This window comes from Callorhinus ursinus, unplaced genomic scaffold (assembly GCF_003265705.2).
Source record: "Callorhinus ursinus isolate GAN/ISIS: 27379988/994484 unplaced genomic scaffold, GSC_fseal_2.0 scaffold133, whole genome shotgun sequence".
In the NCBI taxonomy this organism is placed as follows: Eukaryota; Metazoa; Chordata; class Mammalia; order Carnivora; family Otariidae; genus Callorhinus; species Callorhinus ursinus.
Window position 1 is genome coordinate 406,942 of NW_027397195.1, and position 27,666 is coordinate 434,607.

At 39.3% G+C, this 27,666-nt stretch overlaps 1 protein-coding gene across 1 annotated transcript; it reads right to left on the reverse strand.

The window, feature by feature from the left end:
* ASPA (aspartoacylase) lies at positions 1 to 26,909 on the reverse strand. The gene is made up of 6 exons (XM_025851316.2): positions 26,541 to 26,909; positions 22,109 to 22,304; positions 19,915 to 20,008; positions 16,254 to 16,361; positions 6,068 to 6,177; positions 1 to 2,074 (listed from the first exon to the last, which is right to left on the reverse strand). Exons 1-6 carry the CDS (start codon positions 26,774 to 26,776, stop codon positions 1,877 to 1,879), a joined length of 942 nt encoding a protein of 313 aa, XP_025707101.1. The 5' UTR covers positions 26,777 to 26,909; the 3' UTR covers positions 1 to 1,876.
* Between the last annotated feature and the right edge of the window lie 757 nt (positions 26,910 to 27,666).

A 27,666-nucleotide genomic window follows, 5' to 3' on the forward strand; every position in this document is an offset into this window, starting at 1 on the left:
GCTGTAGACTGTTAGAAATAATCAAAAGAGAGTAAAACTGAAAGTGGCTAAAGCCAAACAGCAATATGCTCTAGATTTTTTTTTTAAGATTTTATTGATTTTTGACAGAGAGAGAGAGTGTACAAGCAGGGGAAGAAGCAGGCAGAGGGAGAGGGGGAAGGAGGCTCCCTGCCCAGCTGGGAGCCCGATGTGGGGCTCGATCCCAGGACGCTGGGATCATGACCCGAGCCGAAGGCAGATGCTTAACCGTCTGAGCCACCCGGGTGCCCCTGCTCTAGATTTTTTAAAAAATCATATTTAATTAGAAACTCTGAATTCTGTAAATACTGAGTCAGAAGAAATAGAACTTTACATTGTAAATTTTATAGGTAAACAAAAATTTGATGGAAGAGTAAAAGTATTCTTGCCAACATTTTCATCTGGAAAAAACTGACCCAGAAAAACTGGACTCAGGCACAAAACATGAAGGAACTTTCACAGTGGGAGAAGGAAGATTGGTAAAACTTGTTATGTATGAAAGCTCATTGATAAATTGCACTTTTACTTCAGAATTCAGAAGGAAGAGAGTTTATTCCAATAAAAATCATTTTGGCAAAGTACAAAAATATTGGTGCTGAAAATTTTAGAAACAGTTTACTTGTGCTTTATAAAACACTGAGTATGAAAATGAAATTGTCTTAATGGGGTTTGCTCTGGAAGAATATTTATACATATCTTTGTTTCAGATAATGTTAGTATGATTTTGGTACATACATTTGAAACCATAAACATGGGTTCCTTGGGGTCCAAATCATAGGATAAAAACTCTCTCTGCTTGGCCGCTGGGGCCTAAGAGAGGAGCCAGGGGAGGTTCCTGTAGGGACTGGAGGGAGAGGGAGACTTTTGAGGAAAAGAATCATGAGAGGGGAGAGATTTGGGCTTTTGGTCACGGGCACTTTCTTGAAAGAATGCATTTGTGAACCAGAGATGTGAGTTTGGGTCACATTTCCGCTAGTGTCCACTGCCCTCTGCTATTTCTGTCTTTACCACCTATGCTGCAGGAGCCCAAAGACTTTCTCACATGTTGGCTGGGGACAAGGGCAAGTGCATTCCTTCAAAATGTTAAGTGACAGCTGGAAGGAATATGTCTCTTCCCGATTTTCCCAAGTTGGGAAGGAACGCTAGCTTCCCAAGGGGCATGTGAGATGTCTGGGGGAGGCTCCCTGCTCCCGGAGGTCAGCGCAGAACAAGCGACCATGTCAGAGCACCGGTGCCGTGTGGGGCTTACTGTCTGTCTGTGGATAAAGGTCCATTCAGTTTCTTGATTTACTCTTAATGTTACCTTTCTAATCAGCCCTCATTTCTTGTTCACATTTCATCTTCAAAAGAGCAATTAAAAATCTCCTATGGATATCACAACTATTGGCAAAGTTTACAGATGGGATACTTAATATATTATCATTAATTCAAATGCGAAAAATTTAAAAATAGCATGTCTGCATCATTAGTTCCTAGTAGCATTTATACATTACTTGAAAACACATTTAATTCTATACTCAAGTTAATAACTTTTGTAGATAGTATCCATTTCAATTTTGAAATTTGAATTTAAAAGCTGTTTTATTCAGAATCTTAAACTATCAAAGTAGAATATATAAGGAGCTATACAGAAATAAGAAATGCACCTCTTTGAATAAGCTACCTACCCAATATGATACTTTAGAGATACTCATTAATTTATTCATTCATTCATTCAGAAAATTTGCCTCAATGTCCGTTGTGTGCAAGGCACTGGACCAGGGGCTATGGGTGTGAGGTTGAATAAGGCACGACCCTGCCCTTCAAGAGCTTACAAACTAGTAGACATACTGTACAACCGGTGAGCTAGAAGTGATTCCTAATGTAAAGAGGAGCGAATACTTTTTGCATTGAGTGTTCGTTTGGTTGTCTTTGCGAAAGCTTCTCTCTTTTCATAATATGCAGCCTCATTTACAAACACTGGGTACACAGTACCGTCTCCGCCCAGTGGAATAATCTGTCCATCAAGAGTTAAAAACACAGGATCCCCAGGGTGCAGCGGTTTCCAGTCTTGATCCTCTCAGGAAACAATTAAAATATGTAAGTTACATTGGGTTTTTTTTCCCTGCTTTTAAAGTTTTAAGCCAGGCTCTAGATGACTAATAAATTATAGCATTGTATAAAAAAGGAGATACCCTGAGAGATGTGTTGGGAGGCACAGGAGTGATCTCACTAAACCAAGGCCGAGCCATTACTTTGGGCAGCAGTTTTAAGAGTTCCGCATTTAATTTTTATAACTGATACATGTAATTAGAGTTTGCCTCAATACCAAGTTTGTCTTGAATGTTGACAAGGAGATTTAGAGTATGAAAGGGCAAAACTAAATGCGTATCTCCCTAAGTGTATGTTCAAGTATGTTATACTGCTGGGGATGTGAAAATGAGTACCACTGTACCTGCCTGCAGAGGGATTCTATTTGGATGGGACTCGGGCAGAGAAGGAGGGGGTGGGCTGGGGCAAGTCTAAGATAAGGTGAGTGTACTCCCTAGTAACAAGTGAGTTATCTGAAATGTCCCACATCAGGGATCTGGACCTCTGAGCCCTCAAACCCCAATGCTGTCACACCACAGGAACCCTAAACCAGTTCTTCCCAAACTTTGACATGTTTGCAGATAAGTGTATGGATTTTGTTAAAATGCAGATTTGGATTCTATGAGTCTGGAGCAGGGCCCACAATTCTGCATTTCTAACATTTCCCAGCAGCACCCGGGAGTTTATTAGAAAAGCACAATTTCATTACCCACTGCAAACTTGCTAAATCGAAATCTTCACGTTAACAAATCCCCAGAGATTCACATGCACAACATTAAAGTTTGGGAAGCACTGCATTGTGCCAATTTGCTCAACCGTGACTGCACATTATAATCACCTGGGATGTTTAAAAAGTACAGAGGAGTAGAGGGGCTGGCTGTACCACCACAGATACATGAAATCAGAACCTCAAGGGTGGGCTCAGGCACTATTAATTTTAAAACATTTGTTTCAAAATTTACATACAGTAAAAATTTTTCATTTTTAGGCATAGTTCTATGAGTTCGGATATGCATAGTATAGAGTCAGGTAAGCACAGACTATGGAACGAAGGTGCATGATTCCATCATAAACTTCCCTCACTTCGCTGTTTACAGCTCACTGTTGGCTCTGTTTTTCAAAGCCCCAGGCGATTCTGTAGGATGGCTTGTTGATAGCTACTCCTCTGGAGCAGAGATTTTCAGCCCGAGATGTGCCTCTGGAACAAGGGACGCAGTTTCTTTGCCACGCCTGCAGAGATGCCAGGGTCGAGCAGGGCTACCCAAACCTGAGCCACATGGACATCACCTGGAGACCTAACTGATTTCCTGTGTCCACCTCGATGAATTAAATCTCTGGGTAAGGGACCTGGGAATCAAGATCTTTTAAAAGCTCCTCAGGTGGGGGCGCCTGGGTGGCTCAGTCGTTAAGCATCTGCCTTCGGCTCAGGTCATGATCCCAGGGTCCTGGGATCGAGCCCCCCATCGGGCTCCCTGCTCTGCGGGAAGCCTGCTTCTCCCTCTCCCACTGCCCCTGCTTGTGTTCCCTCTCTCACTGTGTCTCTCTGTCAAATAAATAAATAAAATCTTAAAAAAAAAAAAAAAAAAAACACAACTTAGGCCAGAGGAGAATCACCTGAGGAGCTTTTTTGTTTTTTAAGATCTTTATCTTTATCTTTCTTTCCTTTAATTCACTGCCCAAGAAGGGAAAAATGAAGGATGGGGGAACCGGAGGGGGAGACGGACCATGAGAGACGATGGACTCCGAGAAACAGACTGAGAGTTCTAGAGGGGAGGAGGGTGGGGGGATGGGTTAGCCTGGTGATGGGTATTAAGGAGGGCACGTTCTGCGTGGAGCACTGGGTGTTATGCACAAACAATGAATCATGGAACACTACATCAAAAACTAATGATGTACTGTATGGGGACTAACATAACATAATAAAATAAAATAAATAAGTTATGGGAATGTATTGTACAGCATGATGATTGCGGTTAATAATACTCTATAATATATTTGGAAAGTTGCTGAGAGAGTAGATCTTAAAGGTTTCTATCAGAAGAAAAAATTGTAACTATGTATGGTGATGGATGTTAACTAAATTTATTGTGGTGATCATTTCATGACATACACAAATATCAAATTATTACATTGCACACCTGAAACCAATGTTATATGTCAATTGTATCTCAAAAAAGATTACAAAAAAATAAAGTCTTATCTTTTTAAAAAATAAAAAATAAAATAAATAAATCACTGCCTAAGGCTCCTTCTTCTGGTGTCCACCTTCTGGATCCCAGGAAGGCACCAAGCACCATATGTCCTGCTTGTCTGTATTTTTGGGCAGGCTACTTTTTAAAGTTGTAAGTCTGGATGACTATAATTAGGGTCATTAAATAGGAGGCTGAACTGGATCAGTGGCCCTCCACCTTGATTACCCAGGCCGGTAAAATCAGATTATCTGAGTGGGATCCTGGAATCTCAATCTTCAAAGGCTCTCTAGGCAATATGTAGCGGGAGCTGAAAGCCCACGATTAGATAATCCACCAGGTCTCTTCCATCTCTGATGTCTACGGGTGAGTAGGGTACTCACAGTGGCAATGGATGTTTTAGCTTTTTGGAATCTTTGCTCCTCCTTTTTTCTACCGTTGCTTTTCCCAGATTTAAACTCTCCCAAGAGCCTTTTTTAACTATGCCGTAATTGATCAAACCAGACAAGGAACAGATACCAGCGTTCTGAGGAGAGTGAGGAATGGTGGCAGGAGACATTGCAAAGAGGTTCTGGGAGTTTGCTTTTAACTTATTCAGTGCTGATCACAGGGAGGTGGCAGCAATGTGGTCAACGGCAAAGAACATTAGTTCTGGATCTGCCACTGATAGCTATAGGACTACGGGAAAGATCGAACTTCTGAGCCTCTGTTTTCTTTTTTTTTTTTTTAACAAATTTTTTGAATGTAGTTGACACACAATGTTACACTAGTTTCAGGTGTACAACATAGTTTATACCTTATACTGTGCTCACCCCAATGTAGCTACCATCTGTCACAGTACAACGCTATTACAGTATCACTGACACACAAGCCTGTGTGAACCTAGTTTCCTTATGTAAAAATAGATACAATAATTCCTGCTCCATTGCACTTGGGCAGGAATTTCACCTTCCCTGAGAGGCCTTGCCTGACCCCTTCCTCCTTACTTCATTATTCTGTTATAGCATCTGGCTATCTTCATTTCTTTTTTTTTTTTTTAAAGATTTTATTTATTTATTTGACAGAGAGAGACACAGTGAGAGAGGGAACACAAGCAGGGGGAGTGAGAGAGGAAGAAGCAGGCTTCCTGCGGAGGAGGGAGCCCAATGCAGGGCTCCATCCCAGGACCCTGGGACCATAACCCGAGCTGAAGGCAGACGCTTAACAACTGAGCCACCCAGGCGCACCTGGCTACCTTGATTTCTAAACCACAGGTTAGAGTTTAGTATAGCTGCCCTGTAAATACCACAGAAGTATAGACAATGTTCACTGTATCCCCAAAGCCAGCAGGGGATCTACTCAATAAATACCTATTGAATGAAGGTTTGAATACCCTACCTACACTGCAGTGTTTTGGGGAACACAAAGAGCTAATGTATGTAAAATGGTTTATAAAATGTAAAGTTCTATTTGAAGGTTGGGCATCATCATTTTGAATATTTTTTTATTATGTTCAGTTAGCCATTGTATAGTACGTCATTAGTTTTTGATGATGTAGTGTTCAATGATTCATTAGTTACGTATAACACCCAGTGCTCATCACAACACATGCCCTCCTCAGTATCCATCATCCAGTTACTCCTCTCCTCTGAGACCCTCAGTTCATTTCCCGGGGTCCATAGTCTCTCATGGTTCATCTCCCTCTCTGATTTCTCCCCCTTCAGGTTTCCCTCCCTTCCCCTGTGGTCCTCCGTGCTATTGCTTATGTTCCACATTTTTTTTGAATATTTTAAAGAAACAGCAAATGTTACCTGCAGATTAGGGTGGATAATAGCAGCAATATCTCCATTTTCATTCCTGGGATAATCAACTTTCTCCATTATTTTATAGACTTCAATAGCACAGGGAGGAAATTCTTTTCCTATGGTGAAAACAATATGCATATTTAGTGACTATAAATAACTCTTGAAAAAAAGGAAGTTGACACTTTAAGGGAAGAACAACAACCAAAAAATGAAGACAGTTACAAGAACATACCATCTTAGTTAAGGATATTCATAAACAACATTTGACCAAAAGGAGTTCTCAAACTATTCCTATTGGTACATTGTCCACAAATGCACCGATGAATAGAAGCAGAAAACAGAACTTGAGAAGCCAGTGTAGGAGACACAGAGGCTAGCACAGAATACCCAGGATACCCAGCTCTCAGCTAGCCGTGCAATCTTGAGCAAGATGCTCAACTTTTTGAGGCTCAATTTCTTCACCTGTCAAATGAAGATTTTGAATTACCTTACCTGGGAGGGCCCTTCTAGCTCTGACATTCTATGATTGTGCAACCTCAGGGGGACTTCCGGCAGGTTAGGTGACTTCAGCATTGTGCCCCTTCTCTTAACGAAGTACTGTGAGACCTAGGGACGCAGGCAGCCTGCCAACAGCGGGGTCCTACTTCCAAAGATGCAGCATCATTAGACAGCCCAATGCCCAGAAACTTGGAAAAGGAGTAGTTTACAAGCATTTGACAGGCGGTCGGCTGGAGCTAGGGTGTCTGAGTTCTCTGCCTCATAACCTCCCATTATTCAGCAAGCTAGGCTAGGCTGATCCACGTATTGGCAGTACAGGGTTCCTAAGGGGAGCAAGAGAGCAAGCCCCGGACTGCAAGTCCTTTTCAAATTTCTTCTGTGGCACAAAACACATAACGTGGCCAAGCCAGATTCAGGAGGTAGGGAAATAAACCATTTCTTGATAGAAGGATCTCAAACATCACATTGTAAAAACATGGACGCAGGGAAGGGAAGGGAAGAATTTGTGGACATTTTACATTTTTACAAACGTACCCCATCTTCCAGGTGAAGATGGAAACATCAGGTGTCATCTCTTTAAAGCAGAAGGTCCACTGAGAGGAAAGGAAAAAGTGGTAGAATATAAAGGAGCATGTTTTGCTACTTCGAATCTCAGAGTTTGAAGGAGCCTCAAGCGCCCAACTTCCTCAGTGCTTGAGTATTCTCTTTCCAGCCAAGTGGTTATCTTACTCTGGCTCAGACAGCCTCACAAAGAGTGGTCCATTCCATCGGTGGTCAGCGTTGCGAATTAGAAACTTATGTCTGTAGGTAACTGATTCTATTCTGCCCTCAGAGTCACAGAAAAGATGTCTAATTGCTTTCCAATATAACACTTCTAAAACTCTAATGTAAAGTCTTCTTTTGCCAGTCTAAATATTCTTATTCACTACTCATACGTGGTCACATTCATGAGGTTATATGTGAAGGTACTTTGTAAACTGAAGTTCTTTGTGTGTCTTGGGGATTATTCTTATTTGGTTTTCAAACATTTTAGCATTCTCAATTTTCTCCTTGGCTAATCTCTACCTCATAGATGCTCCTCCTGAAATACGGACTCAGCATTTATTCACAATTCCCCAAGTGGTGTTTATTTAATAACAAAGAGAGACAATCACCTCCCTTATCCTGGGTTTTTTTTTTTAAACATAAAAGCAAACTTCGTACCTGAAATGTATTTAACTTAAAACATTTGCTTCAGGGGCGCCTGGGTGGCTCAGATAGTTAAGCATCTGCCTTCGGCTCAGGTCATGATCCCAGAGTCCTGGGATCGAGTCCCGCATTGGGCTCCCTGCTCCTTGGGAGCCTGCTTCTCCCTCTGCCTCTATCTCTCGGTCTCTCATGAATAAATAAATAAAATCTTTAAAAAAATACTTAAAAAAAAACATTTGCTTCAGACAGTTGTTAAAAGATAGTCAGGACTTTTTGGATCCACCCTCTGACCCCGAATATTTTCCTGCAAGCTTCCTGCCACCTTTCATTTATATATAAGTATGTCACATATATCTTTATCCAAATTACTAATAATTTTGAGTAACACAGAGTCAAGGATAGAGCTCTTCTGCACATTTCTAGAGATTTTTCTCTAAGTGGTTATCTCTTTGTCAGCATTCTTTGGATAATGGTGCTCTTTCCATGATAGTTAGAAATCCACCAGCTCTTCTGCACATTTCTAGAGATTTTTCTCTAGGTAGTTATCTCTTTGTCAGCATTCTTTGGATAATGGTGCTCTTTCCATTTTAGTTAGAAATGCACCAAACTAGAAAGTCAAAATTAATAACGGTTTAACATTTTTGAATTGCAGAATCCTTTGCTTAAGTGAAATCTTACATGGAAGAGCAATAAAGCAGAACTGCTCTGGAGCTACTGTCCTGGAACTGTCCTGGAGCTACTGGGCAGCTAGGAGATCCATACCCCTGGGATAGGATTCTATGGACTCTGATTTGGAAACCATGTTTCTCCAATCGGATTTGTGGCCTTCTACCTGGGCACATCATTTCTTTTTTTTAATTTTTTTTATTATGTTAATCACCATACATTACATCATTAGTTCTTGATGTAGTGTTCCATGATTCATTGTTTCTGCATAACACCCAGTGCTCCACGCAGAACGTGCCCTCCTTAATACCCATCACCAGGCTAACCCATTTACAAATGTAGGGATCCGAAGGGGTACGTGCACCCCAATGTTTATAGCAGCAAAGTCCACAATAGCCAAACTGTGGACTCCCCTCTAGAACCCTCAGTTTGTTTTTCAGAGTCCATCGTCTCTCATGGTTCGTCTCCCCCTCCGACTTACTCCCCTTCATTCTTCCCTTCCTGCTATCTTCTTCTTTTTCTTTTTTCCTAACATATCTTGCATTATTTGTTTCAGAAGTACAGATTTGTGATTCAACAGTCTTGCACAATTCACAGCGCTCACCGTAGCACATACCCTCCCCAATGTCTATCACCCAGCCACCCCATCCCTCCCACCCCCCACCACTCAGCAACACTCAGTTGGTTTCCTGAGATTAAGAATTCCTCATATCAGTGAGGTCTTATGATACATGTCTTTCTCTGATTGACTTATTTCACTCAGCATAACACCCTCCAGTTCCATCCACATCGTTGCAAATGGCAAGATATCCTCCTTTTTGATGGCTGCATAATATTCCATTGTGTATATATACCACATCTTCTAAATCCATTCATCTGTCGATGGACGTCTTGGCTCTTTCCACAGTTTGGCTATTGTGGACTTGCTGCTATAAACATTAGGGTGCATGTACCCCTTTGGATCCCTACATTTGTATCTTTGTGGTAAATACCCAGGAGTGCAATTGCTGGATCGAACGGTAGCTCTAATTTCAACTGTTTGAGAAACCTCCATACTGTTTTCCAGAGTGGCTGCACCAGCTTGCATTCCCACCAACAGTGTAGGAGGGTTCCCCTTTCTCCACATCCCCGCCAGCATCTGTCGTTTCCTGATTTGTTAATTTTAGCCATTCTGACTGGTGTGAGGTGGTATCTCATGGAGGTTTTGATTTGGATTTCCCTGATGCCGAGCGATGTTGAGCACTTTGCATGTGTCTGTTGCCCATTTGGATGTCTTCTTTGGAAAAATGTCTGTTCATGTCTTCTGCCCATTTCTTTTTTTTTTTCTTTTTTTTTTTTAATTTTTTTTATTGTTATGTTAATCACCATATATTACATCATTAGTTTTTGATGCAGTGTTCCATGATTCATTGTTTGTTCATAACACCCAGTGCACCATGCAAAACGTGCCCTCCTCAATACCCATCACCAGGCTAACCCATCCCCCCACCCCCCTACCCTCTAGAACCCTCAGTTTGTTTTTCAGAGTCCATCATCTCTCATGGTTCGTCTCCCCCTCTGACATACTCCCCTTTTCTTCCTCTCCTGTTATCTTCTTCTTTTCCTTTTTTCTTAAAATATGTTGCGTTATTTGTTTCAGAAGTACAGATCTGTGATTCAACAGTCTTGCACAATTCACAGCGCTCACCGTAGCACATACCCTCCCCAATGTCTATCACCCAGCCATCCCATCCCTCCCACCCCCAACCACTCCAGTAACACTCAGTTTGTTTCCTGAGATTAAGAATTCCTCATATCAGTGAGGTCATGTGATACATGTCTTTCTCTGATTGACTTATTTCACTCAGCATAACACCCTCCAGTTCCATCCACGTCGTTGCAAATGGCAAGATCTCATTCCTTTTGATGGCTGCATAATATTCCATTGTGTATATATACCACCTCTTCTTTATCCATTCATCTGTCGATGGGCATCTTGGCTCTTTCCACAGTTTGGCTATTGTGGACATTGCTGCTATAAACATTGGGGTACATGTACCCCTTCGGGTCCCTACATTTGTATCTTTGTGGTAAATACCCAGTAGTGCAATTGCTGGATCGAACGGTAGCTCTAATTTCAACTGTTTGAGGAACCTCCATACTGTTTTCCAGAGGGGTTGCACCAGCTTGCATTCCCACCAACAGTGTAGGAGGGTTCCCCTTTCTCCACATCCCCGCCAACATCTGTCGTTCCCTGACTTGTTAATTTTAGCCATTCTGACGGGTGTGAGGTGGTATCTCATTGAGGTTTTGATTTGGATTTCCCTGATGCCGAGTGATGTTGAGCACTTTTTCATGTGCCTGTTGGCCATTTGGATGTCTTCTTTGGAGAAATGTCTGTTCATGTCTTCTGCCCATTTCTTGATTGGATTATTTGTTCTTTGGGTATTGAGTTTGATAAGTTCTTTATAGATTTTGGATACTAGCCCTTTAACTGATATGTCATTTGCAAATATTTTCTCCCATTCTGTCGGTTGTCTTTTGGTTTTGTGGACTGTTTCTCTTGCTGTGCAAAAGCTTTTGATCTTGATGAAATCCCAATAGTTCATGTTTGCCCTGGCTTCCCTTGCTTTTGGCGATGTATCTAGGAAGAAGTTGCTGCGGCTGAGGTCGAAGAGGTTGCTGCCTCTGTTCTCCTTTAGGATTTTGATGGACTCCTGTCTCACGTTTAGGTCTTTCAACCATTTGGAGTCTATTTTTGTGTGTGGTGTAAGGAAATGGTCCAGTTTCATTCTTCTGCATGTGGCTGTCCAATTTTCCCAACACCATTTGTTGAAGAGACTGTCTTTTTTCCACTGGACATTCTTTCCTGCTTTGTCAAAGATGAGTTGACCATAGAGTTCAGGGATCATTTCTGGGCTCTCGATTCTGTTCCATTGATCTATGTGTCTGTTTTTGTGCCAGTACCATACTGTCTTGATGATGACAGCTTTGTAATAGAGCTGGAAGTCCGGAATTGTGATGCCGCCAGCTTTGCTTTTCTTTTTCAATATTCCTCTGGCTTATCGGGGTCTCTTCTGGTTCCATACAAATTTTAGGATTATTTGTTCCATTTCTTTGAAAAAAGTGGATGGTATTTTGATGGGGATGGCATTGAATGTGTAGATTGCTCTAGGTAGCATTGACATCTTCACAATGTTGGTTCTCCCAATCCATGAGCATGGAACGTTTTTCCATTTCTTTGTGTCTTCTTCAATTTCTTTCATGAGTATTTTATAGTTTTCTGAGTACAGATCCTTTGCCTCTTTGGTTAAATTTATTCCTAGGTATCTTATGGTTTTGGGTGCAATTGTGAATGAGATCAACTCCTTGATTTGTCTCTCTTCTGTCTTGTTGTTGGTGTATAGGAATGCCACTGATTTCTGTGCATTGATTTTATAGCCTGCTACTTGACTGAATTCCTGTATGAGTTCTAGCAGTTTTGGGGTGGAGTCTTTTGGGTTTTCCACATACAGTATCCTATCATCTGCAAAGAGTGAGAGTTTGACTTCCTCTTTGCCGATTTGGATGCCTTTGATTTCTTTTTGTTGTCTGATTGCTGTGGCTAGGACTTCTAATACTATGTTGAATAGCAGTGGTGAGAGTGGACATCCCTGCCATGTTCCTGACCTTAGGGGAAAAGCTCTCAGTTTTTCCCCATGGAGAATGATATTCGCTGTAGGTTTTTCATAGATGGCTTTTATGATATTGAGCTATGTACCCTCTATCCCTATACTCTGAAGAGTTTAGATCAAGAAAGGATGCTGTACTTTGTCAAATGTTTTTTCTGCATCTATTGAGAGGATCCTATGATTCTTGTTCTTTCTTTTGTTAATGTATTGTATCACGCTGATGATTTGCAGATGTTGAACCTACCTTGCAGTCCAGGGATAAATCCCACTTGGTCATGGTGAATAATCCTTTTAATGTACTGTTGGATCCTATTGGCTAGTATTTTGGTGAGAATTTTGCATCCATGTTCATCAAGGATATTGGTCTGTAATTCTCCTCTTTCATGGGGTCTTTGTCTGGTTTTGGGATCAAGGTAATGCTGGCCTCATAAAATGAGTTTGGAAGTTTTCCTTCTATTTCTACTTTTTGGAATAGTTTCAGGAGAATAGGTATTAATTCTTCTTGAAATGTGTGATAGAATTCCCCTGGGAAGCCAGCTGGCCCTGGGCTTTTGTTTCTTGGGAGATTTTTGATGACTGCTTCAATTTCCTTAGTGGTTATAGGTCTGTTCAGGTTTTCTATTTCTTCCTGGTTCAGTTTTGGTAGTTGATACATCTCTAGGAATGCACCCATTTCTTCCAGGTTCTCTAATTTGCTGCCATAGAGTTGCTCATAATATATTCTTATAATTGTTTGTATGTCTTTGGTGTTGGTTGTGATCTCTCCTCTTTCATTCATGATTTTGTTGATTTGGGTCATTTCTCTTTTCTTTTTGATCAGTCTGGCCAGGGGTTTATCAATCTTGTTAATTCTTTCAAAGAACCAGCTCCTAGTTTCGTGGATCTGTTCTACTGTTCTTTTGGTTTCTATTTCATTGATTTCTGCTCTGATCTTTATGATTTCTCTTCTCCTGCTGGGTTTAGGCTTTCTTTGCTGTTCTTTCTCCAGCTCCTTTAGGTGTAGGGTTAGGTTGTGTATTTGAGACCTTTCTTGTTTCTTGAGAAAGGCTTGTATTGCTATATACTTTCCTCTCAGGACTGCCTTTGCTGTATCCCAAAGATTTTGAACAGTTGTGTTTTCATTTTCATTGGTTTCCATGAATTTTTTTTTTAATTTTTCCATGAATTTTTTAAATTCTTCTTTAATTTCCTGGTTGACCCATTCATTCCTTAGTAGGATGCTCTTTAGCCTCCATGCATTTGATTTCTTTCCAAGTTTCCTCTTGTGATTGAGTTCTAGTTTCAAAGCATTGTGGTCTGAAAATATGCAGGGAATAATCCCAATCTTTTGGTACCGGTTGAGACCTGATTTGTGACCTAGGATGTGATCCATTCTGGAGAATGTTCCATGGGCACTAGGGAAGAATGTGTATTCCGCTGTTTTGGGATGGAATGTTCTGAATATGTCTGTGAAGTCCATTTGGTCCAGTGTGTCATTTAAAGTCTTTATTTCCTTGTTGATCTTTTGCTTAGATGATCTGTCCATTTCAGTCAGGGGGGGTGTTAAAGTCCCCCACTATTATTGTATTGTGCCACACACTAGATTTTGGGCGTATTTTGGTCTGTTAGAAAAAAGTGCCTCCTAAAATTTTAAAGGAAGAAAGACATATATGTACAAAATAAGGGTTGATACAATAAAGGGATGGAAGATGACTGTAAAGATGAAAATTATAAAAGATTTTATAAAAGGACTTGATAAGATAAGAAGTTGTTTGAAAAAAAGAAAGAAGATTTAAAAAAAAAAAGGGAGAGAATGTGATCAGGCAGGAGACTGGAACAAAGCCATACACTAGTGATTTAGGGTATATTTTGATCTGTTAGAAGAAACTGTATCTGAAAATTTTAAAGAGAGAACAACTTATATATATGCCAAAAATAAGGGTAACTACGATGAAGGGATAAAATATGACTCTAAAAATGAAAAATAATGTTTTTTTTAAAAAAAGGGATTGATAAGATGTTGGTTGAAAGAGGGAAAAAGAGAAATTAAAAAAACAGTTAAAAAATTAATTTTGAAAAACTAATGAATCATGGTAAAAAAAAGCCATGAATTCTATGTGCAGTATTCCCCTAGCGCTGGAGTTCTCCCCTTCTCCTTGATCGGTAAACTTGGTCTTGGCTTCCTGGCTGTTCGTGCTGATCTTCTGGGGGAGGGACCTGTTGCCGTGGTTCCCAAATGTCTTTGCAGGAGGCGGAATTGCCCCGCCCTTGTCGGTCAGGGCTAAGCAAGCGGCTCGGGTTTGCTCTCAGGAGCTTTTGTTCCCTGCAAGCTTTCCGTAAGGTTTTGGAGGAGGACAGTGAAAATGGCGGCCTCCCAATCTCTGCCCCAGAGGAGGCAAGAACTCGGGGCTCGCTCCTCAGTGCGCCCCCAGAGAAAAGTAGTCAGTCACTCCCATCTCCCTGGTCTCTGGCCGCACTGCGTCCTCACCCAGCCTGTGACCGAGCGTTTCTATCTCTGGCACCCGACCCCGTGTGGAGTCTCCAAACCCAGCAGATCCCTGCGGTGCCCTTCCGCGCCGCTCCTCCCAGGGGAGGAAGGGGAGTTTCCCCGGATCTGCCACTTGTTGGGTCCCTGCTGGAGGAGCAGTGGCCCGACTGGGCCGCGGATCACGGTTTATGGCAACCCCGAGCTGATAGCCCGCGCCTCGGCTCCGTCTCTGCCGCCGGCTTCCCCGCTTGATCCCTGGGAGCTCTGCTGCACTCAGGCACCCCCGGTCTTTCTGTGACCCCGAGGGTCCTGAGACCACACTGTCCCCCGAGGGTTCCACCCCCCGCTTAGCCACTGGAGCAACGTCCCTCAGCGGAGCCGACTTCTAAAAGGTCCGATTTTGTGCTCCGCGGCTCTAGCACTTGCCAGAAGCGGCCGGCGGAGGCCCCTCCCCCGCCGTCTATCCTCCCGAATATCGCCTCGGATTCACTTCTCCGCACATCCTACCTTCTGGTAAGTGGTCGCTTCTCTGTTCAGAGAGTTGTTGCTACTCTCCTCTTCGATCTCCTGTTGAGTTCGTAGGTGTTCAGAATGGTCTGATCCCTGTTCAGCTGAATTCCTGAGACCAGATGAAATCCAGGTCTCCTACTCCTCCGCCATCTTGCTCCGCCCCCTGGGCACATCATTTCTTAACGTAGTGTATGTAGTCCCACACTTATTATTTGAAGGGTTTCTTGTGAATTAGTGGTGACCTTCCCAACACCAGGTCCATTCAATGCTATAGACCCTGTCCTCAGACAAAGGTGATAAAAAGCTGATTTTCAGTCTTTATGACTTCGGAGTCAAAGGATTCCCAAGCACAAAAGAAATACCTGTGATTCCAGTAGGGTGCACAATCTGACATTAAGGAATTATTAAATGCCCCATGACACTGAACTGTTATTCTCCAGCCTTGTCACTATAATGACCCACTTCACAACAATTTCAATTCAGCCTTCTGGAATAGTTATTTAAATAGGATTTTTTTCTCTCTCTTTCTTCTAGGAATTTTTTAAGGTTTTAAAAATTTTATTAAGTTTTTTAAATTTTAATTCCAGGATAGTTAATATACAGTATTATATTAGTTTCAGGTCTCTTTGATTTTAATTATACCTTATTTTTAAATTTTAAAGAAAATCAGAGAGGGAGACAAACCATGGGAGACCCCTGACTCCCCCCAGGAAACAAACCTAGGGTTGCAGAAGGGAGGGAGGTGGGGGGATGGGGTAACTGGGTGATGGGCATTAAGGAGGGCACGTGATGTGATGAGCTCTGGGTGTTATATGCAACTAATGAATCACTGAACATTATAGAAAAATCTAATGATGTACTATATGTTGGCTAATTGAACTTAAATTAAAAAATAAATAAAATATTCTTTTAGAAGAAAAAATACATTTATTTTTTAGCAATTTTAATAATTAATAGTCTTTTTTTGCTGCAGTTTTAGGTTACCAAATAAATGAGCAGATAGTAGAGTGAATGGCTGAAGTGAATAACATTTTTAAAAAACATCTACTATCATGAACATGGCAAATTTGACAATTGCTATTTCAGTGTTTAGTGGTTAAGTCACTATGTGTGCTCATTTCAGCTCCCTTTTCTGATTTATCTATAAACACACACACACACACACACACACACACACACACTAACAAGGAAACAATTCCTACCTCCTACTTACCTTCATTGAAATTCTGTATAAAATCAAGAGCGTGTTTAATCATTTTTCTCATTTGATCCAAAATATCAGCTCTCAGAACCCCTTGAGGCTGGGGACCAACTTCTATACCTCCGTACAAAAGGGGAAATCATCACATTTATAAAACAAGTATTATAATATATTATAAAATTGAACATTTTAATGTATAAAGATCTATAATACCATCATTAAAATAATTTAAAAGGTAGACCATGTAGCATCATGGAAAATATTTGAGACAATGTTATGCAAAAAATAAAAGCAGAACATTTGCATGTACATGTTATAAGCATAATGAATCAAGACTGGGAGAAAACATGGAAAAATATCAAAGAGTGATATTAAAGTAGTAAAATCTTGGGGTCATTTTTCTTTAAATTTCCTTCAATATTGTCAAAATATTTAAATATCATAATATAGTAAATGGAGTAGAAAAATTTATATTGACAAAATAATAGGTGGCCACAAAGAGAAACTGTCATAGACCTAATATTTAGTTTTGACAGGAGGTCAAAGTCATCCATTTAAGTCACAGAAATCTAGAGCCATGGCAGTTAAGTCAATATGACAATATATGTGACCCTAGAGCAACATTCTTGCCCTTAACATAACAACCCCTCCTGACATGATAGTGCAACAGTTTTCGTTTTCTTTAGAATAAATTTGTATTTATTTCTTTTCATACCAGTGCCAATCCACCCTCACACCTACAAAATACTCTCTAAACCAAATATCTAGTCACTTCCCTCCTGTTCCAGTATCCCATACAGTTATACCTCCAATCCTTACCTCCTCCACTTTTAAACCATTTGCCAAGTATAATACCATCCATTCTCTTCCAGCCAATTTATATGCATTCATATACATTCTTTTTCGTCCATTCTATTTTCACCCACTTCTCTTATTTCTTGATTCACAAAATCTTTCTGCATTTAATCTACATTTTTTATTTGTCTTGCTTAGCTTTCTTGTATACACGTTTGGACATATATTTAAGTATGTGGTATAAGTGTGGTTGAGGTAAGCATCTTGTATATAAATTATTTGTACAGACGTGTGAAACATGTTCAAGGATATGTCTACATGTGTGTTGTGGAAGACATTGTTGGCTGCCTATCCAAAAGCCATTCCACTGTCCTCCTTGCTAACAGAGTCCTGATTTTGGTTGGGTATCCAATCATCCAGGTAAGGGAAATTTTCTCTGGCTCAGGTGTAAATGTGGAATAATATAAGTCATCAGAGTACTCCCATTACCCTAGTGATTGATTTAAGAATGGATATGTGGCCCAGTTCTGACCAAGTGGTTATAACAGAAGGTCTGAGGGGGAGTTCCTAAGAATTTTCTTTCACCCACTCGCTATTGTCTTGTTGGCATATGATGCTTAAAATTACAGTGGCCATCTTGCGGCCATGGGACTGCTAAAAAAAAAATGCTAAAGATGGTAGACTAGAAAGATAAGAAGAACCTGGTCCCTCATGATGCTGTTGAGCTGTTATGTAAAATAATAAATTTATCCTATTGCTTAAGCCATTTGAGCTTCTTGCAGCTGAAAAAATATTCTACATATTCTTGTTTTGGAGGGAGATGGAAGGTGTGGTGTGAGCAATCTTATGTGGAGAGCAGCTTTATGGCTAGGAGTGGGTGTTTGACCCAGAAGAGTCAGTTATTGAAGGGTTTTTTCCTTTCTGATTGTGAGTGGAAGATAATAGGGTGGCCTTATTTTCTAAACCAGAAATTAACCTTGACACAAGATCCTGTGTCAGAGAAGAATGTTTAAATTTATAGAAAATGGCCATGGCATAGTCCTAAGTGGAGCCGAAGAAGTAATGGTCATAAAATTAAATCATCTGAGTCTAAAGTGAGGCCATGGTCGATCTGAGACAGTTAGTAGAAAATTCTGTCCAGTTTCTCTTCCATGTGCGGGGAGTCTGCTTCTCCTTCTCCTTTTGCCCCTTCCCTTGCCCGTGCTCTCTCTTTCTGCCCCCAAATAAATAAATAAAATCTTTTTTTTTTAAAGATTTTATTTATTTATTTGAGAGAGAGAGAATGAGAGATAGAGAGCACGAGAGGGAAGAGGGTCAGAAGGAGAAGCAGACTCCCTGCCGAGCAGGGAGCCCGATGTGGGACTCGATCCCGGGACTCCAGGATCATGACCTGAGCCGAAGGCAGTTGCTTAACCAACTGAGCCACCCAGGCGCCCAGTAAATAAAATCTTTTTAAAAAATAAAATAAAATGTTGAGTTGGAGATAGTTTCTCTCTGATCTTAAGTGTTTTTTTCCCTCAATGAGTGGATGGTATAAAAATATTCCAAAGAGCAAAGTTGCAAGGAGAACATACAATATTTCTAATTATTTATGATGATCTTAATACTCTCTCATATTGAAATGTTTGAAAGATTTGGCTCTATTTTTTAGGGCCAAACATACTGGTAGATATTAATTCTAGCTAAGAGCAGCATTGCCCCATAAACATCATAGACCAAGACTGCTTTTTCAAAGTGTGGAAATCTTTTTATTTATTTGGTGTCCCAGAGAAATGGGATCTCTATCCTTTATTGTTAAGCATTTGGTTTGTTTCAAATAATTACCTATACTTGGATATTTAGCCTGCCCCAAGAGATCCCTGATTTTGCACCAAATTATCAACAACTGAAAAACCAAGATAACTTTAAATTTGCTTACATTGTTTGGCAACTTGTTTTTAAATTAAATTGCTCTTGGATAGGGGTGCCTGGGTGGTTCAGTCATTAAGCGTCTGCCTTCAGCTCAGGTCATGAACTCAGGGTCCTGGGAGGTTCAGGTCATGATCTCAGGGTCCTGGGATTGAGCCCCACATCGGGATCCCTGCTTGGCTGAAAGCCTGCTTTCGGCCTCTCCCACTCCCCCTGCTTGTGTTCCCTCTCTCCCTGTGTCTCTCTCTGTCAAATAAATAAATAAAATCTTAAAAAAAAATTGCTCTTGGTTAAAACCATCTGAGATCTAACAAAAAAGGATTTTAAGTTATGACAGCAATTTTAATGATTATAGTATATCTGCAAACAATTATGTTAGTAGGTCACTCAGGAAGACAGTGGAATATAGAAAAAAGAGACTGAGTGTGCAAGCCTCCATGTTGGAAGTTGCTAGAAGGTAAAGATGAATTCACAGCCTAGTAACATTCAGGGCAAATAAGTGAATAGATAGCAAACTATTTATGGGAGACATGAATGTAAAGCAGGTGCTAAGAGGAAGGTTGAGAGAAGATTTTTCATGGGTCTTTGGTGTTTCTGCATGTTTTGCCAGCAAGACACTGACTGCCTTAGTTCCAGATTATTTTTCAAGAATGTTTGTATAGTCAACAGTCTTGGAAGATGGAGATGATCTCTTTCTAGGCACAAAAGGTAAGCATGTTTACTGCTCATTATAAAAGATTCAAGTTCCCTCAGCTCACTGTTTCTCTCCTGGAATGCAGAAAGCTGCTCAATGAAATTGAGGAAATTTGATATAATTAGAGCCTGTCTGGAGTTAGTTTGCTTATTAATTGACAGTTATAAGCCATAATGATAAGCAAGGTAGCTATAAATATTCTTCAAAAAATAATTTTCTCAGAGTTTCACCTAGGACATATTTTGTGCAGTTGTGACAATGGAAATTATGACTTACCAACAGGATACTTGGCTATAGAACGAGTGGTTGCATATTTGAGGGAAGGATGTTCAATAAGATAAATATAGCAGGGTAACGGAGCCAAAGAAGTCTGAAAAGAATTTAAAACATCTTTCTTATTATGTAAAGACCATACACTTTTTTCTCTTTGTTACTAGAGGGTCAATAATGCCTTCAATATGTTTTACTACATCAGCTAAGATTAAAAAAGACAGCTTTATGAAATACTCCAAGATTCAGTGTTATTATTATAGCTTTGAAAACACACCAATGAATTACATATAAAATTGAATTCTGCATATCTTTCTGGGTAGAAGGTACATCAAACAATTCTGAAAGACCATGATCAAAGAACATGAAATAATTTTTCCTTCTGGATGGATTTGGTTATTTTTGTTTTCACCACTGGTTACAGTTACTATTTGGCTTAGGATTGGTCACATAAAGAATTCTGTTTCCACCCCTACAGTCCAGGTCTGTGCAGAGGTTAGGTGACTTACCCCACCTCCACTTATCTGAATGAGAATTCAAGATATGCCTCCAGGTTTTGATGACAATGTCAGCCATGCTGCTTCTATGCCTGGCAAACAGAGCATTTGGCTCTCCCTTCAATGAGCAACAAAAAAATTGCTGCATTATGACCTCCCACCAGAACTACTATCTAGTTATTACCAAAAACTCAAGGGAAACAAAAATAACAATTATTCTTTACTATATGCTAGGTATGAGGCTAAATGCTTTAAATACTTTATCTCATTTAAGGCCATATGGGTAAGTGTTGCTCTTATGCCAATTTTATACAACAAGGAAAGCACAGTTTTGGGAGTGGGCTATCTTGTCCAAGGTTAGTGAGTGAGAAAGCAAGGATTATAAACCTAGGTTCTCCTGCCTACATGGGTCAAACGCTTTTCACTAGATCATACTAGCCTTCTGGAAGGAAGAGCATCTATTACACAGAAATAAACATATAGTTTATTATTTGTGGTTTTGCTTGGTTGTTACTTTCTAGCAATTGTTTCTCTAGCTATAGGCACTGGATTGCTGAATTTTTCATCCTGTAAATTTCTGAGCCTTAAAATGATTAGTTTTATCAAGTACTGGAAGAGCAGATGTGTGTTGGGGTATCTGAATCAAATGCAGACAAGGGCAGAACTAAAAAGAGCCATTCTTTCCATCACTGGCCTTTAGTCAACATTAAATGACTATTTCTTGAGCTTCCTAAAACTAGAATTGAGCTACTTCAACCACACCATTTTAAATTTACCAAAGAGCCTATGATTTGGTGGCTGTCTGGATAAGAGATTTATAATTTTATAGATACAAGTATCCACCACTGTCTCATTATTTTATTTACTGTCTTTATTTTTTTATTTTATTATGTTATGTTAATCACCATACGTTACATCATTAATTTTTGATGTAGTGCTCCACGATTCATTGTCTGCGTATAACACCCAGTGTTCCATTCAATATGTGCCCTCTTTTTTAAATAATTTTTTATTGTTATGTTAATCACCATACATTACATCATTAGTTTTTGATGTAGTGTTCCATGATTCATTGTTTGTGCATAACACCCAGTGCTCCACGCAGAACGTGCCCTCTTTAATATCCATCACCAGGCTAACCCATCCCACCACCCCCCTCCCCTCTAGAACCCTCAGTTTGTTTTTCAGAGTCCATCGTCTAATGGTTCGTCTCCCCCTCTGACTTACTCCCCTTCATTCTTCCCCTCCTGCTATCTTCTTTTTTTTCTTAACATATATTGCATTATTTGTTTCAGAAGTACAGATCTGTGATTCATCAGTCTTCTACAATTCACAGTGCTCACCATAGCACATACCCTCCCCAATGTCTATCACCCAGCCACCCCATCCCTCCCACCCCCCACCACTGCAGCAACCTTCAGTTTATTTCCTGAGATTAAGAATTCCTCATATCAGTGAGGTCATATGATACATGTCTTTCTCTGATTGACTTATTTCGCTATTCACTGTCTTTATTATTTTACTCATTTCCTCACCTTTTTTCCTGCCTGTCAACACTGCCTCTATTCTGGTGCCCTTCCCACTCCCTCATCTTTCTTGGACACTCCCTCATCTCCTGACCCTTTTCTGGTTGTCTTACACCTATAATTGACTTAAAAGTACAGGAACTAGGCTAACTTATAAATTAATAACGTTGACATTACCTTAATATAATGAAACATCTGAATTAAAAAGTCATTCTTGGAATCTTCAAGAATAAGAGTGCATCCCATGTTAGAAGTAGTATTGTGAAGGTCAAAAATAACGTCATAGGAATCTTCATTGTCTTTTGGGCCAAATAAATGATTTATTTCTTGAGCCCTTCTCACTTCATATGGCAAATCCTTTGACATTGTTTTGCTGTTATTAGTAGGAAGAAAAAGATTAACAACATCTGTGGCTAAGATAACATAAATGTATAATAAGAACACAGTGTATAAGGAACGAGTTGCCAAATCTTTAGTATGAAAAATCTGTAAGGGAAGTAGAAACTTATTTGAAAACTTCATAAATAAAAAATTCCTTTTTTCCCCCCTCCATTTGAGTTTATGTAATGGTACATGGGCATGCTCACAAACCATAGTTCATTTATGTGGCTGATCCCAGAAAGGACATTTCAAACAGAATTTACCATTTGACTTCAGTGTTGAGCAAAATTTATTCATTAATTTAATCAATAGTTTTTTAAAAGTTATGTGCACTGGGCTATTTTATGGGGCTAGACCATCAAACGCACACATAAATTTTTTTTGTCCTCTAGCCAATTTTCTAGTGCACAAAAAGTCAAACTTAGGTGATCATGTTATCTAATTAGGGATTCTAATTGAGATCAGGGAACAACTAGTGGTCCAGGGCAAACTTTACAAAGTCTGTAAACTCTTAAGAAAATGCAAAATTTTGTAGGTATTTGCATATGTATTTTTTTCTCAGATAAGTTTTTTTTTTTTTAATTGAATTCTCAAATGAGTCTCTATCTCCCCTTACTCTTTAGGATACTTTTTTTTTTTCTTACTGTACATGATGATGATTTAAGTTTATTTTTCCTCATTAAACAATGGTTTAATTCAATCACTTCTCTATAATTCCAACTATATCTGTTCCCTGACTATTTTTGTTAGTATCTTCAAGGGTCCTACAGTTTGAAACTGGATAATTCCTGTCTGAAATGCAATCAAGAAGGTGGAGTGGCCATTTTTGACCATAAAGCAAAACTATGAGGACAAAAGCTGCATACTAAAGATGGTGCAGTGGGAAGATAGAAGAGACCTGTGACACTAATGATGTTATTGAACCACTGCAACCAGCCCTGGACTGCCAGCCTCTGCACTTATTTGTGAAAAAGAAAACATTTATTTAAGCAACTGTTTTCAGGTTTTTATTATATGCAACCAAACATAATTCCTAATGGATAGATAAGCATTTTATTTTTTTAAGATTTATTTATTTATTTTAGAGGGAAGGGAGGGGCAGAGGGAGAGGGAAAGAGAGAATCTCAAGCAGACTCCCCACTGAGCATGGAGCCTGTTGTGGGGCTCGATCCCAGAACCCTGAGATCATGACTTAAGCCGAAATCAAGAGTTAGCTGCCCAACCAACTGAGCCACCCAGATATGTATTTTAAAAAGTTAATTCATGAAACAGCTCTACAAGTTTTCTCTACCCCCAACTGATTTGCTTCTAATTCTCCCTCATGTGAATAAATGGCATCACTAGCCACCCAATTGCTCAGAGCCTAGGATTGGAGTCCTAAAAGATAATGGACACTTTGATACAAATGTAGGGATCTGAAGGGGTACGTGCACCCCAATGTTTATAGCAGCAATGTCCACAATAGCCAAACTGTGGAAAGAGCCAAGATGTCCATCAACAGATGAATGGATAAAGAAGATGTGGTATATATACACAATGGAATATTATGCAGCCATCAAAAGGAATGAGATCTTGCCATTTGCAACGACGTGGATGGAACTGGAGGGTGTTATGCTGAGTGAAATAAGTCAATCAGAGAAAGACATGTATCATAAGACCTCACCGATATGAGGAATTCTTAATCTCAGGAAACCAACTGAGTGTTGCTGAGTGGTGGGGGGTCGGAGGGATGGGGTGGCTGGGTGATAGACATTGGGGAGGGTATGGTGAGCGCTGTGAATTGTGCAAGACTGTTGAATCACAGATCTGTACTTCTGAAACAAATAATGCAAGATATGTTAGGAAAAAAGAAAAAGAAGAAGATAGCAGGAGGGGAAGAATGAAGGGGAGTAAGTCGGAGGGGGAGACGAACCATGAGAGATGATGGACTCTGAAAAACAAACTGAGGGTTCTAGAGGGGAGGGGGGTGGGGGGATGGGTTAGCCTGGTGATGGGTATTGAGGAGGGCACGTTCTGCATGGAGCACTGGGTGTTATGAACAAACAATGAATCATGGAACACTGCATCAAAAACTAATGATGTAATATATGGTGATTAACATAACAATAAAAAAATTAAAAAAAAAATAAAATAAAATTACAAAAAAAAAGAACTAATGATGTAATGTATGGTGATTAACATAACAATAAAAAATTAAAAAAAAAGATAATGGACACTTTGCATTTTCATGCCTGGAGTCCAGGTCTCAGGAGGAGTCCCAAGGGATGAAGCTGAAACAATAGGTAGGAGCAAGATCCTAAAAGATACAGCAGCAATACTAAGTTACTTAAATCTATGCTGGATAGGAGATTTTTGAAGAATTTTCAGCTGGGAACAGACATGATAAGATTTGCCTGTTAGGATGATCCCTATGGCTGCTACAGAGAGTCAATGGCAGAAAGGAATGGAGTAGGGCTAGATGCAGAGATTCTTTAGGAGGCTACTCTAACTGTCCACAGAAGAAATAAACTAAGGAAGTGAAAATGCAGAGGAAGATTGGATTTGCAAAATATTCAATACTTGAATAAAGGGGAAGATTTTGTGACTTACTAGACATGGGGCTTGAGGAACAGGAAAGGTTCTAAGTTGATTTCCGTAGGGGATTTGGTGGGTAATGGTGACATCACTGAGAGGGTGAATACAGGAAAAGGAACAGATTTGGGAGAGGGAAGACCGGAGAAGGTAATTAACTTAACTATCTTATGAGTTTCATAACCACCCTGAGAGAGAACTGTCTAACCTCTGAAGAGTGTCAAAGTATAAGAACTAGGAAATGAATTTAATTTAAAAGACTGCTCTCATTGAAAATGCATACTATTGAGTGGTCATAATAAGAAGACTCACCCCAGTCCATTTCAGAGTTATCTGAGAAGTTAACATGCTGACTAAAAGAGTTATTCTTCAACAAATTCTTGTAATGTAAGAGTTAGTTAAAAGCTATTTTAGGTGACTAGATAAACCTTAATTGTATCAACATAAGCTCAGTCATGAAGATAAAGCATTCCTGAAATTAAAATGGATACTAGTAAAAATATTATTTGATTCACAAAACATAACTAATTATAATTTTCCCTAGAAAACATCTATTTCATAAAGTGAAGCATATTTGTACCGAAAGTAGTAATCATCTTTTGATCGGCTGTGAGATTAAATTTAAGAAACTCTAAACTGAAGTTAGTCTTTATTAGAAAATGAGTACATAAATCAGTGCTGTGTTAGTTTTTCCTTTGCATGTCTTCTTTCTTAGTAGTCTTCCAACTTGTTGCAGGCAGAAACCATTTTGTACATAGCTTTGTACTCCCACAGTACCTGACACAGTGCCCCGTGAAGAGTGTTTAATAATATTTTTAGATAAAAGAAAGTGGTAAGAAGCAAATACTAAGAGGCCTATATATGTACACTAGGAGCTACAAAGATGTAAACAAAGGAAAAATAATTAATATTATTTATATTATGTATTGTGTTATGTATAATTAATACCTAGAGTGTTACTATTGCATACATTGTGTGCAATATATTATAAACCAGTTGCAAGTTAAATTCAGAACATGCAGATGAAGTCTCTTTAATCTCTCAGCGATCCACCACTAAAGCCAGTACATCTACTCCTCTTTCACAGGGTGGCCTGATTTTTTTGATGAATATTTTTTTGAAAATATTCACATTTTTTGTTAAAAAATATTAATTGAAACATTACAATTTTCTTGACTAGAACTTTATGTACTACCATAAATGCAGTTGCATGAACACATAGTAGTGAACCACATAGAAAGCTAACAAATATGTATGCAAGCATAGTGGCCAAACACAATAAATTATAAGACCATTAAATCTGTTTCTTTAAATATAGGATTTAAAAATAAAAAACCACTGTTATTTATTGTCTCAGACTATACAGAATGCATTTAAAAAGAAAATCAGTTAAGAATAGTCTGATGCTTTAAAAAGTTTATAAGAGAGCATGTGAATGCCCAGTTTAGGTAACTGAGAAATTCATAGTAGAGTATGATTAAAAGTGAAAGTGCTCTTATTCACAACAGCGATTATATGTACAGATTTGTATCTCATGTGCTACACATACATGTTCTCTCACACATACCACTTTTCACACACACACACACACACACACACACACACACACACACACCCATACATGCACCCATGCATACAACACAAAATGTAGTCTTACCCAAGATTTTCAGAGTCAAAAACTCGATTCAGGTCACAGTCAATATATCTGGTACACTTCTTCACTGCTCTTGGGTTGGTAATAAATGGTTTTACTTCCAGCCCTGTTCTCTGAATCTCAGTGCCATTCTCCAGCCAGTGCTTAACTAGAAATACTCCTGTTAACTCATTCCCATGAGTTCCTCCAAAGATAGCAACCTTTTTTATAGGATCTTCAGTAACATGACAAGAAGTCATTTTTATCAAGTTGTTTTATCTGATTTCTGCAATTCAGAAAAGAGGAGATCAAATAAAAATTTCTTTAAAAAAGTTTAGAAATTTAAATTTAAATGAGACTTTAACCAAAGTGCAAAGTGCAGAGTTCTCTTGAGTGGAGTATAATTTAATATTCTGTTACAAGTTCTGAGCCCTGTTTATTATAGGGGCACTCCCTTCTTTAGCCCTGCCCTTTACCATATTTGGATTAAAATATGCAGAGATGAACTAGATACAGCTGTTTAACTTCTTACTCCCTCACATGGTCAGTAGATCTAAATGCAATAATAAATTAGCATCTCATACTAATACAAAAATTCTGTTTTCCTTTCAGCTAGAATATCACCTACTGGTGCTTCTAAGACTACTTGTAATAGTAAAAATAGTTTATACGTTTCTAATCCTCAAAAATATAAAAATTTTAAAAACTATATAAAAATAAGGAAGTGGTTCATAATATGCATGCTATTATTTGATATTTATGTTTCTTCTCTGAAATGAGTTCAAATCCTTTTCATCACTGGAGGACATTTGAATCTCACCTCCAAAAACAGCCAGCCAGACAGATCCTAAGAGACCTCCTGTGGAACCAGCATTGTTTCTTTCAGTAGCTTTTTCATGGTCAGAGACACGAGAACCAAATAAATGATCCCTAGTACTTAGAATGTTACTTTCAAGTATGCTTTAATTTCCTTCTGATGAAGTTTTTGATAATTCTGTCAATTTCTTTAGGAATCATCCTCACTTTTTGCCTTAATACTAAAGGAAAAGCAACTGGGGATAATTTTCAAGTCTTTGTAATGCTTGAAAATGTCTTGGGGCATGCTATATACACTAACCAAATTAAGAATTTATTATAATACACAGTCTGA